Below are 12,742 nucleotides of genomic sequence, written 5' to 3'. Positions count from 1 at the left end.
TAATAGATGCATTTTATTAAGATTGAGATTGCAAGGAAGTTTGAGTACGAGAAAAAGAGTACATGGGTTTAATAAATTTGTTTACAAAGCACAAAAGAGAATTTAGATGACCAAGGTTAACGACTGATATGTAGTAGTAGCAATTGCTGATTCATCAAATGATTATTACCACAGAAAACGCTTACCGTAGATATGTACAAGTTCACTCGAGTTCAACGAATTTCACTTGATTTAACTGCGCTTTTGCAACGAGTACAGAACAATAGGTAAAAAATTACAGTGTACTGTTATCGGTTCTGGACTGTGGACAAGGAAAAACGGAGAAGAACGGGAGACACCCACGGGGGGACACCTGGTTAACAATATTATAGTTGTTGCAAAACGGTGCAGATGTCGTCTGAATTGTTTCTGTTATTAGAAAATGATCGTGCGCAAAGTGTAAATACAATTCCGAAAATCGTGAGTTCATGGGAAAATGTCGGATGGTTGAAGCGAAAGCTATTGTTCAGGAAGACTAAAAATAATGATTCGTCTAAAAATATCGTTGGGATTTGCGAATCCTGTTTCTGTACGAGATGATTCGTATTATCGTTGGTATCATTAGCCGACACAATTAACGCTCGTCTCACAAATGTCAGAAATCATGTGAATTCCAATGCTGAAAGATAACGCCATCGACTTTCTTAACCTGCACAACGTGCGTTATCGTGGTGATAACATTTTTATCAAAAGATGTCAGTCGTACAGCAAAGTCTAACTAGTGACCCGCGGAGGTCAATAAGTCTACACTGAATTTACACTGAGTCCAACGATATGTTCTTCGTAAGGCGTACGATAAATCTATCAATCCATACGCATCAGGATTTGAATTTTCGATGATTGACAGTGACGTGAAAGAACAACGTGCAGTCGGTGAGGAAAACAGATTCGCTATTTACGCGATAGGATTCGAAATCTTAGTCACGTTCGCGGAACACCATGATCTTTACTCGATATTTAACTGTATATTCCTGATCAATATTAAGATTAAATATCTATGTGCACGCGCGTTCGGTATCAGTGCTAAGTTGAGTAACATTACAGAAGGGAACAGTAACAGATCGATTATTGTTACGAGAGATACGTTCACGTTGAATAATCACGATTTTCGGTATTGTTATTCATTAATATGAGAATAATGTTCTAAATCAATATTTGTTATTGGATCGCAAGATTTTCGTTCCGCTATAGTGGCAGAGGTGCGGAGCCGAGTGGAATAAAAAAGATGGCCGCCGTTGGGCTGCTGCCATGAACAGGGGGCCGCGTCGCCTGGTGTTGCTCGTGGAAATGGGACGTTGCGACACCCAACTGTCACACAGTTGTGCTCGTCAAGTGTCACCGTCGAACCGTACGCGAAGTGACGTGAAGTGTTTCTCAGTTTCCTCGTGTCCAGGTCCGGCTTGCGGATAAAACTCGACTTTAAAGGCCGCACCACCGCGCGATGGCATCCACCGACGGGTAAGGAAAGGACGAGATTCTCTCCGTTCGGTTCTAGGGGAACACGGGGAGAGATACGAGTTACTCTATAGCGAGGCGGCCTATGCGTGTTTCGCGGATCGATAGTGAATTTTTTTCCCAGTGACCCGTCCCAGTTTTCTCCTCCGGTCGAAGAAGAACCCGGCTACCGTTTACCCGAAACGCACAATCTTCGTCACGTCTTTATTTACAATCCGCGTTTTATCAAACCGCGACTGGGTGGGTCTTCGCCTCTCCTCATTTCTTTTGCTCCCCGTTTTACATTTCGCACGCGTTTATCGTCGCTCTCCTTCTTTTCTCCACTTTCGTTTTTCTCCTCGTCGTCGTCGTCTTCTTCTTCTTCTCCTCCGTCTCTCCGTCGCGTACTTGCTGTTAGTACGGATTTTCTGCTGCCTATTTCAGTCAATTAAACGGATAGCATGACATCAGACGAGTTGCCAGTATCGCAGCCACAGCATTCCTATCAATTTATGGTTACAGGGGGGGATGGGAGGGGTTGGACACCCTTTTATTGCGACGGGAGAGAAACTTTTCCGAGGTTCTGAACGTTTTCACCTATTCGTTTCGCGAACCGTCCCTCCCGGTGACAGTCATCGCTTTCCTACGAAGTTTCGCTGTTATCATTTAATCCGTTGCCTCGGGAATGAAATAAAGATCGGCCTGGTCCACTCGCGGATTCGCTGGAATATCGATTAATTATTTATAACTTGCGATTCGGTCGTGGTTTAAAGAAAAACCGACTGTCACTCGAAATTTTATCCGATCTTCGATCCAATCCTCGCCGTCACAACGTTTCGCGCGATCCTTCCTTTTTTTATTCACTTTGTCACACTATTTTTAGAGTTTTTAATTATAGTGATAAAAAGGAGCAACAAATTTATCTTCGAGTGCACCCCATCGAGTGCTTTAATGATTTGCCATGTGCACAGCCCGTTTTATCCTGTCCTTTAACATTTTCGATTAAACCGCGATTTCTCCGATGCGAAAACGAAACACGGTTGTTAATCGGATGTCGTTAAATTGTTAAATGTAATTGCAGTAGAATGGAATGGGTGGAGATTATAGAACCACGCACCAAGGAGCATATGTACGCCAATCTCACCACCGGGGAGTGTGTGTGGGATCCCCCTCCAGGTGTGCCAGTGTAAGTTTTAGAGATAATACATTTTTTTTTTTCTAGGAAGAAGGAACACCGGGAAATCTCTCATTAAAAGAATTAAATTGCTCGCGTCTATCAGATTAAAGCCTGTCTTTCTGATCTAATTAGTCCAGTGAAAGTTATCATCGCGCGAGCTTTTCCTTTTACGATAGAGGAAGAGTCCGCGGTCCAGATTTCTATTTGACGCCGTGCCTCGACTTTCAATTGTCAACCCCGCGATCGGCACGCATTTTTTATATCAGCTCTGGGTATTCGGTTCACTGCTGTGCTTTCAATTAACAGGAAGAAGACGGACAACAATCAGTGGTGGGAACTGTTCGATCAGAATACGTCGCGGTTCTACTATTACAATGCGACCTCACAGAAAACCGTGTGGCACCGTCCAAGCGACTGTGACATCATACCTCTAGCAAAGCTTCAGGTGAATGATTCGTTTATATTACGTCGACTGATAACGCGCGTTCACACATCTGCGTGGCTCGATGTTAAGAAAAAGTTATTGGAATTTCCGATACTGATAAACATGTTTGCTCAGTGAGCGTGCGCGGTTTATTAAAGATATACAAATTCCGTGCGTACAGACGGAATGATTTAGGAGTTTCCCCAAACCGCTATACATCAATGTAGCCTCTCTTCTGTAGAATGTCGGGGATACGAGCGTGCAAGCTGTCGGCTCTGCTATAAATAGACGTTTGTAGCTAGGAGAAAAAACTCTTGGTTTACGTTATACCACGCTGCAAGCGTCATAATCGTTTAAGAACCCACTTACGTTTTATTTGCGTGTCTCATGTTAGATCCCATTTTTATTTCCCACGGTAGTATTCTTCGTGTTATAAAATACGAAAGGTCTAACGCTGTTCGTTTTGTATATTTCCCTTTGTTAGCAACGGTTCTTCGAAAATCTGATTGCAGACGCTAAAGCAGAACACAGAGCCGGCAAGCAGCAGTGGAGTGGACAGTCAGAAATCAGCCGAGCCAAGGAGAAAAGAGTCCGTGTCGACGCAAACGCAAACCCCTTCTGTCAGCCGACTGGCGAGGTTCAATCACCAAGAAAGTTCCAATCTGTCCTCTTCGCAGACAGGTAGCGTAAATAAAGCGAGGTCGACGAACGCCAGCGTAGATCTTCAAACGTCACCTCCGTCGCCGTCGCCGTCCTCGAGGCGCCATCATCATCACCATCATCACAACAACAGGCACCACAGGCACCATCATGAAGTGCCGACCACGCGGCGTCAGCACAACCACTCGCAGGATTCGGGTAGATCCAGCGACAGTTCGGTTTCCCACAGTAGAACGTCCCTCGAATCGACCGGGTATCGATTGCTGGACTCCCCGCATCGGCATCATCATCGTACCGGGCCGCAGCCTTCGGCGAACCAGGCGCAGTCCTCGCCCAGGCAGCACAGCGGCACTCTGGAGGCTCGGGGGCACAAGAGTGGCACTCTGGAAAGCGTGAAGAATCAGAAATCGGTGAACCTGGGCGAACCACCGCCGTTAGGCTTATCGCTTTCCACCAGCACACCGCTTTTCAAGAAGAAATCGTTCGTGGACACTCAGCGCGAGGCCAGGGCGGGCAACTTGGAGTTGGAGAAGAATAAAAATGGTATGTCTCGTTTTGGAATTGAATTAAAAAACTATTGATTTTCTGCAGGGACGTTTAATCGTTTTGAAATCACAGGTAGGGAGAGTAGTAGAGGGTCGTACGGTCCGGAGCCGAGTACGTCGCCGTATCGCGAGTCGTTGATGGAATCGCGAATATTCAGGCAAGAGATGCCGCCGTACCGTCCGCCGGAGGTTCAGCTGAGCCACAGTTATAAGTCGCAGGGCGAGAAGTACGGCTCGCTGGTGGAGAGCGTCGGCAATCGTTATCACAGAGACAGGGAAAGAGAGAGTGTTCACCATAGAGAGAGAGTAAATAGTCTAGACAAGACGAACGCGTCAGCCTTTCATCCAAGTTCCATGCATCCGCGTAATATGAATAAGCAAGATAATACTGGTAGTATAGGGAGAAGGCATCACGGTTGTTCGGTGTCGCTGTCCGAAGCGAACGTTAGGGATATGTACGGGGCTATGCTGGCCGAGAGGAACGAACTGCCTAAGAGCCTCGTCAGAGGCGCCAGCGTTCTCAGCAATGCGTCCAAGCAGAGAAGCGTCGACGTCGTTGAGAGAGAAAGAGAACGCGACAGGGAAAAGGATTACAGACGGAACACCGCTTGTAACAACTCCTTGGATTGTGAGTAAACTCTCCGGTAAATATTTCAAAGTTTGCGACGCGCGTTACGATGATTTAATTTCGCTTCGCCTAGGTGTTCCACCTTCCTTGGCTCGTAGCTACAGCTTCGTTCAACAGCAGAAGCAGCAACAGAAGTTGCAACAGATGCATCAGCAGCAACAGCAGCAACAACAGCAGCAGCAACAGTCCAGGAGAAGGGACAGGGATGACGATTCCATGCACGAGCGTTATTTAATCAGCCAGAGCCACGAGCAGTCCAGGCAAAGGCTCAGCAGCAACACTAGCAGTAGCAATAGCAGTAACAGTAGCAGCAATAGTGCCGTAGGCGAGGAGATAGAAGAGGACGACAGCAAGAAGAAGAGGAGCAACGGCAACCCGAGTCCACCTCCGTCTCCGTTTTACGGGAACTTACTGTCCGATCCCGATCACTTGTTACCACTTCAACATTATATTCTTCAGCAGGCACAACTTTCGGGTACGTGCGCTCGATGCTTCGAGGGATTTTCGTCTCTTACGCATTTATATAAACTATTCTTGATATTTTTTTACTATAGGTTGTTATAAGTTCGGAGATCCGTTGCTGGTGGAAGAGGGCGACGATTCTTTGGACGAGGAGGGCGGCAGAGGCGAGGGTATCGGCGGGAGAGCCGAGGACGATTCCGACGATCAGTTCGCAGATGACGAAGCGGCCAGCAATCAGGGCGATTCCTCCAGTCAAGAATACCTCGAGGATCATTACGCAGGTCAGCTAATGACTTCTTTTTTTACGGTTTAAATGACTTGCAGTGCAACTCTTGTGTAACATGATGATTACATCTTCCGGCGTCCTCATTTTCTAAGCCTGTCATTAACTAGTTATGAATAATTGTTTCAGATTTGGGTAACTATGACACTGCAGGGTTGGCCACGTACTACAACACCGCAGATACTCTGACGAGGCCACAGGTGCGACCTCCGTCGCCCCCGCACGTGACAACGCAGTCTGAAACCCGAGAACCTGTGACGATCGCGACGCGGCAGCCTCCAGGCTTAACGCCCACGACGACAGTCTTTGTTCCTAGCACCGGCGTCGAGAAGAAAGACGGCGAGGAGCCGCGGCGAGATGACGGTGCGGGCGGCGGTGGCGGCGGAGACATCGAGAAGTACGCGCAGGACAATCTGAACCTGAACTGCGGCCGCCCGAAAGGCTTGAGGCTGCTCTTCCGCAAGAAGTTCAGCGTACGCGACATCCTCAGCTGGTCGAAGGATCCTATACCCCAGCCGATGCTCGTGATGGTCGACGGCGAAAAGCTGCTAAAGCGGGAAGCTTGCAATCTCTTCAGGCTTGTTCAAGTTTACATGGGCGATCGCAAGGCGAACGTCGGGATGACGCTGGACAGCGTAGCGATGGACATCGTGAACACGGTTTACTCGAAACCACCGTTGCGGGACGAGTTGTACGTCCAGATCTGCAGACAGACCACCGAGAATCCTAGGAGAGACAGTCTCCGTCGGGGATGGGAGCTGCTGGCCGTTTGCCTGGCGTTCGTGCCACCCAGCGCTACGTTCGAACCGTACCTCGAGGGTTATATGAACAGGCATCGGGATCCGAATTTCCAGTTCCCGGAGGTAGCCAAGTGGCCCATCCACGTGCAAGTCAGCCATTACGCGACGGTCGCTTGTCGTCGTTTGCAAAGAATCGGTGCCCACGGCAAGAGGCAACCGAGGAAGGCTACTCTCGAAGACATCGACCAAGCTAGAGTACGTTCACTAATATCACTGTGCGATTTTTTTAGTGTATTCCTGTGCCAGTGTGAATTCGTAGTCAACTGTGTTTCGTATAATCCGTAGATTCAAATTTTCCGAGCGTCGATGTTCGGCGCGACGCTGTCCGAAGTGATGGCCCTCCAAAGAGACCGTTTCCCGAATCGAGAGTTACCATGGATACAGACCACGCTGACGCGGCAGGTGTTGGCTCGCGGCGGTATCCAGACGGAGGGCATCTTCCGAGTGTCCGCAGACGCGGACGAAGTCAGCGCATTGAAGGCTTGCCTGGACAGGTTCGAGGACGGCACCATCCTCGCCGCTTCGCAGGACGCCCACGCGCCTGCCTCGCTGCTGAAGCTCTGGGTCAGAGAGCTCTACGAACCTCTGATTCCTGACTCCTTTTACACCGAGTGCGTCTCCATGAGGCACGACGATCCCGAGGCCTCCGCTGCCAACGTCGCCGCGCTCGTCGACAGGCTGCCTGACTTAAATCGTCGCGTTCTTTGCCATCTGATACGATTCCTTCAGGTAAACGCGTGATGTATTAAAATGTATCTTGTTAAATTTCATCTATGACAGTTGAACGAGAAGTGCAAGCGGAGATGAGTTTCGATCAGTAGGATGAATTTGATTTCAGATATTTGCGAGATCGGAAGTGGTAGCCCGCACCAAGATGGACGCGAATAATCTAGCGATGGTGATGGCGCCGAACATACTGCGATGCACCTCGCAGGACCCACGGGTGATCCTGGAGAACGCGCGGAAGGAGATGGCATTCGTTCGCACCCTGATAGAGTCGCTGAACACCGCCTGGGTCGACGATCTCCACTGACCGCGTTCCCTTCTCCGCGCGCTAGATAAGGAAAGAAAATAAATAAATAACGAACGCCTCTAGACTAACTATGCCAAATGAATCACAGCTGTATATTACACACTGTACTATTGTTAGTTATACTTCACCATTGTTCTTCTTATTATCTTTCTATTTCGTTTTCGTTCATTTATATTTTAATTTGCTTGCTGCAACGATGACAAGGCCAACTGAGTGTTTTCTTAAGACTGATTATGATCAAATCTAACACATCTACGTTTTTTTATGTTACAGGAAACTGAAAGCTTTACGATTATACATATCCTCGAGTAGAAAATTATAATGACAATTTCACCTTTCATTCGTAACGATTTATACATCGCATTTCACTGTACTAGGTAATGAAAATTTGTTTTATTATCGTTGCAGCAAACGACGCAGTTACGCGATCGCCGTGAAACTAGCCCCGTGAATGTTTACAAAACTGATTGTAATAATCTAGCCGCTAAACGAAATGTCTTACCAAGCTAATCTCCTCGTTTTCTAATATATTTATTATTTATAATAACGAAAGAAGTAATAACGCGCAGATTCTATACGTTAAAACAGAAATAGAGATTATTAGATTATATTATGTACATCGCTACACATATATATATATTCATATTATATATATATTTTACCAAACCCTTGTTACCGCGGATTAAGAGGGGGAAGAAGAAGAAGAAAAAAATTGATTGAACGCGGACGGCTTTTCTACTCGATACATTGTTGAATCTCGTGTAAAATAAAACAGAAAAGGACAAAAAAAAATATACGAATTGTCATCGTCATTGTCATCATGTGTTACCGTTGTATAGCTCTGTGCACCGCGCGATTAAACGAAAAAAAAAAAACCAACAGAAAAAGTGAATAAAAAAACGTGTTTTTGTATTAAGAACGAGCAACCCGTTGTGTGTTTAACGAGGAGTAAAATCATTGCAAGAAAAAAAGAAGACTTAGCAAGCTGCAAACTAGTGTGTTTCTTTTCCTTGTAGCCTTTGAAACGAAATTAAATAATGCACTTTACCTCTCTTTCTATATATCATAGGAGAAACGAAGATAGAGAAAATTATATTTTCACCATCGAGTGAGAGGATGTGAGAGCATCGTGATTGTTGAAGACTAATTGAAAGAATATTGATTATAGATATATATAATATATATATATGGCATAACAAGTGTTTATATTTTACATCGAGATATATTATAAAAAGAAGGATATTGTTTTTAATGTTTAAGACGCTTTAACAAATTAACGCAGTACAAGATATATATATATATATTATATAGCTGCCCTATTACTTTCCGTTTGTACAATTTTCTTTTCTTTTTTTCTATCGAGAAACAGAAGAAGTTACCAGTAAATTATATATATATATTATGTATTTAAACACAGTTATTTAAATTATGTATGTGTAAAAAAGGAGAAGAGAACAAAACAAAAAAATATCACAACTCGTCGCTACTTATCGCAATAAGAAAACGGTGTTTCGTTTCTTTTTTCGTTTCTTTCATGTAAATATTGTATAAAAAGAAACGTAGACGTTACTATTATATATATATATAACAGTTCACGAGACTTGAACCAAAAGTTTATTTTGCGTTAGCAAGAGAAGAACACTCGCTTTTTATACTAACACTAGGCATTATAATAAAATCTAGTTAACTACGTCTACCCAATTTTATATTATATATATATATATATACAAGATGTACAAAGTTTAATTAATTGACGGTTTCAATTAATACTGCTGACGCGTCACCATTCTTTTTTTTTTTTTACATATATAATACATTAACGCGTTTCTTCCTAGGGGAGGATTGCACGCGATGCTTGAAAATTTGTAACTTTCAATCCTGTTTGTGATAAACGCGGACGCATTTTCATTTTCTTTCGTCAGATATAAGTATATATGTGCCGTTTATATATTTTTTTGCACCTCGTTCTCTTTTCAGTTGCCACTGTGCGTTACATTAAGCAGAGGATGCGATTGTTTTCTTTTTTTTTTTTTTTAAATAAATCTTTTGCCCAAACGAAGCCTGCTTGTTCACTCGACTCAATCGTTCAATCGACTGTTTAGTTCAATTGCTCGGCACTTTTCACAGGAACGAGACACCGCTCACGACTATCACACGTTTTCTAGGTATCAGGAGGTACCGTCAGCAATTGTCGATGAAAGACGCGGTGGAACCACTGGCGATCTCCGCGTATTCTTGCCTGCTCGCTGAACACAACTTGCTAGTAAAGTCGGTATCCCTTTTTCTGTACACAGGAACCGAGATAAATAATTAAACGCTTGTTCTACAATTGAGCAATAAAAAAATGCAAGATGTACCGACCCTCTTCCTGGAAGCTCCATGACGTCGACGGTGACGCTGTTAACGTAAAGTCGATCGTTGCACCAGAAGAAGCAGAGGGACCTCGGCTGTAAAACGTCCATGTCGTAAGTCCAGGAGAGTTCGACGCGTCGGATCTTCCCGATTTCTCCTGTAGCGCCCGCGGGATGTGCCACGACCATCCTCACAGTAGACCCGTGTTCCAGTTTCATGTAACCGCTTCAATCACGTGAAATCAATCCAATTTATTTAAACAAATCCTTCGGTGCAGAAAAAATCTCGTTTACTATTTTATTATTTTGTTGTTTTAGTTCATTTGTGGAGTCGTTGATTGATTAATGACGATTACCTGGGAGTGAGGTCCACGTCGCGAATTATACCGTTTTCTGCGTGGAACGTCACTTTCATGAAGCCTTGAACCCAGCTCTCGGCAGTCGGCGGCCGGGCAAGATTTATAGTGATCCTATAATGCCTTCCTAATAATTGAAAAATGGATATTATAATTTTATTAGAAATTTAAAACATGAGTGTTACAGTACAGTCTTTTTCACAGGAGAACGTGTCTGATAATTTATTGGGCCGTAGTAATTCAAAACTGGATTGGACACTTTCAATCGTAGGAGTACAAATTATTTATTATTTGCGAGTAGCTCTACTTTCACTCTGTTATCACTCTGTACCCTGGAATATTGCTGGTATACTCGTTTCGATCTGCCCTACATATGTGCATTATGCATTAGAAATAAAATCTCGTTGACCTTTTAATAATTTCTTATCTCAAAGAGTTAATTTGGTCATTTAAATCTGTTTGTAAAATGAGATAATTTAAATTAAGATCTAATTAAATGACGGTTAATGAATTTGATTTCATTGAATTTTTAAAGAATTAATCATTTAATTTATTCTACTTTCTATTTAACAGTTTGTGGAACCTGTTTATATTTGTGCAAATAGTGATCGACACTTACTGCAATAAGGATCGTCTTTGCCAGTGGTGAAAAAGAACTTGGAGCCCACCAGGGACAGAACGTCTTGGCCCATGGCCTGTCTTCTGACCACAGCTGGACTGGAGTCAGCGTGGTAGCCCATCACACCACAACTGAGACTATTATTACTTTTGCATGAGAAACACTCGCCCCTGAGAAAGCTGGCATAATTGGAGCACTCGTGGGCTACGTACTGGCACCTAGAACAGGATAAACAATCTATCGTTCAAATAATTTAATTAATATTCTATATTCACTTTATAATATGTCGTACTTTGGTACAAGTGAATTTTCCAGAAATATTTTATTAATAATTATGTTTCGATTTGGATGCAATAACTGACCTGGAGTTTATGCTCTCGATGAACAATTTTATGGCACGCACGTGGTTGCAAGCTACCAGAACTCTGGAAGCCTCCTCCAGGCCCTCTCTGATCAAAGTCAGCGGTAAGGATGGGGTAGTTTCACTTAAATCTGTGCAGCCCGGTTGTTCCTTCCCGTTGTTAGGGTAGAAATCCAGGTGACCGCATGGCTGACTCATCCCGTATCCTGGAAGCCCTTATCGTGTGATAAGTTAATTAAATTTATTGGAGTTCATGAATGAATCAATAATTTCATTCAGATATCAATACAAAATAAATCAATCATTTAATTAATCAAGAATTTTATTTATAAATTTATTAATTATAGAAAATTGATCGCACGTATTTTTTTACCTAATAGGAATATGCTTTTGCCATCTGTGTGAATGACATCGACCAGTTTCGCGTCGGTGTAGTCCAGTCTGAGGTGGCTGGGCATTCCCTGGAAATAAGGCTCAGCTGGATCCAGTCCTGTGATCCTGCCGATGTTCCCGTTCAACTTTTCACCTGCATATCCGGCCGTATGAGCACCCAAGCTGTGACCGATCAGGTGGACGTCGTTGGTGTCCAATCCGTAATTGTTCTGCGTTTCAACAACATGTATTTTAATTTTCTCTACCATCAATCTCACCCATCTGACTCGGAGAATGTGTTCGGAAATGATCGCAAGCATAAAAGTATTCGTTGCGTTTTTAAAGGTGTACGTGTATTTAAAATATCTGTCTTATCTTGATTTACGTGATTGTTATACAATTAAGATACGAACTATGACCAGCGTTCACCATAAGGAAGCAGCATCTGATTCACCATTAGATCTATTAAATGAATTCAAGTAACATACTTTTAGCTTTCTTCAACGATCATTATCTTCAGACAGAGAAGCTCTGCGTTTACAATCATCACACCTAAAAACGAGCCCGAGTGATCTAAAAGTTCGCTCTGGGAAATAAACGATTAGGTTTTTATATATAAAACGAGTGTTGCTATTTTTCACGGGTTTCGAGTGATAGATATGAGAAAGCGGTTTTCCCTGATCGAAAGTCCGATGTTACCTGCAGGTGTTTGATCAGATGAGCTATTTCGAGGCCCACCAGTCGAGTGTTCGCAGTGGCCTGAGTGTACAGTGGCAGACTGCCCCCAGCCCAGTCGACTATGATCACGTTATAATCGTCGTGCTTCAGCAGCTCGTTCCTCATTTCCTATTCAGATACAAGACTATTAATAGCATCAAAGATTGTGTCAAAAACAACGTCAGAGATGAAGTGAATTGTCTCATTAGAATTCTTAATAATAATCGATAAGTTAATAAATTGTTTAGTTCTGTGGTGACTCACCTTCACCCAATTGCTGAGGGGTGTGTCTATGAAACCGTGAATAATGAACTTCGTTTTCCTCTTAGGACTAAAGTATGATCGCTTGATCGACTTGTCTTTAGCTACTATCAACACCTGACCCTGTAAAAATTATTTCAATGCAATTATAGTAGACTTTTTTTAATCGTATAATCTTTAATAATAAATTGTATGGTAAGAATGAATTTAGCGTTACTTT

General features: G+C 43.5%; 3 protein-coding genes across 9 annotated transcripts in view; 1 reads left to right on the top strand and 2 right to left on the bottom strand.

Annotated features, from left to right (window-relative positions):
* LOC108632754 (RAS oncogene family member Rab18) overlaps positions 1-1,219 on the bottom strand; it is a 2,794-nt gene extending 1,575 nt beyond the window's left edge. For all 3 annotated transcript variants that reach the window (XM_018037523.2, XM_018037540.2, XM_018037548.2), the window contains exon 1: positions 186-1,219. The gene's annotated coding sequence lies outside the window, so the exon portion shown is untranslated. The remainder of the gene's footprint in view (positions 1-185) is intronic.
* RhoGAP93B (MyTH4 and RhoGAP_KIAA1688 domain-containing protein RhoGAP93B) lies at positions 822-8,477 on the top strand. 3 transcript variants are annotated; one of them, XM_026810714.1, is made up of 11 exons: positions 822-912; positions 1,213-1,497; positions 2,558-2,659; positions 2,957-3,095; positions 3,587-4,277; positions 4,353-4,907; positions 4,981-5,382; positions 5,462-5,650; positions 5,782-6,647; positions 6,738-7,181; positions 7,291-8,477. In XM_026810714.1, exons 2-11 carry the CDS (start codon positions 1,481-1,483, stop codon positions 7,483-7,485), a joined length of 3,600 nt encoding a protein of 1,199 aa, XP_026666515.1. In that variant the 5' UTR covers positions 822-912; positions 1,213-1,480; the 3' UTR covers positions 7,486-8,477. The 3 variants fall into 3 exon arrangements, with proteins under 3 accessions (XP_026666515.1, XP_017892960.1, XP_026666519.1); XM_018037471.2 differs by having other exon boundaries at positions 2,555-2,659; XM_026810718.1 differs by lacking the exons at positions 822-912; positions 1,213-1,497 and adding an exon at positions 1,506-1,734 and having other exon boundaries at positions 2,555-2,659.
* A 605-nt stretch (positions 8,478-9,082) lies between these two features.
* The window catches only part of LOC108632732 (pancreatic triacylglycerol lipase), a 5,199-nt gene continuing 1,539 nt past the window's right edge, over positions 9,083-12,742 (bottom strand). The window contains exons 3-10 of one of the 3 annotated variants that reach the window (XM_018037485.2): positions 12,526-12,645; positions 12,244-12,390; positions 11,546-11,774; positions 11,174-11,387; positions 10,812-11,029; positions 10,193-10,319; positions 9,847-10,062; positions 9,083-9,769 (exon numbers count right to left, since the gene is read on the bottom strand). In XM_018037485.2, coding sequence (XP_017892974.2) covers positions 9,667-9,769; positions 9,847-10,062; positions 10,193-10,319; positions 10,812-11,029; positions 11,174-11,387; positions 11,546-11,774; positions 12,244-12,390; positions 12,526-12,645 — 1,374 coding nt within the window. In that variant the 3' untranslated portion in view covers positions 9,083-9,666. Of the gene's footprint in view, positions 9,770-9,846; positions 10,104-10,192; positions 10,320-10,811; positions 11,030-11,173; positions 11,388-11,545; positions 11,775-12,243; positions 12,391-12,525; positions 12,646-12,742 lie in introns of those variants that run through there. The other 2 variants (XM_026810726.1, XM_026810729.1) reach the window with 2 other exon arrangements.

Source organism: Ceratina calcarata, unplaced genomic scaffold, assembly GCF_001652005.2.
Source record: "Ceratina calcarata isolate Rehan_Ccalc_2016 unplaced genomic scaffold, ASM165200v1 scaffold11.2, whole genome shotgun sequence".
Lineage (NCBI taxonomy): Eukaryota > Metazoa > Arthropoda > Insecta > Hymenoptera > Apidae > Ceratina > Ceratina calcarata.
Note: the sequence above shows the minus strand (reverse complement) of the source record. Positions and strands in the feature narration are given on the sequence as shown.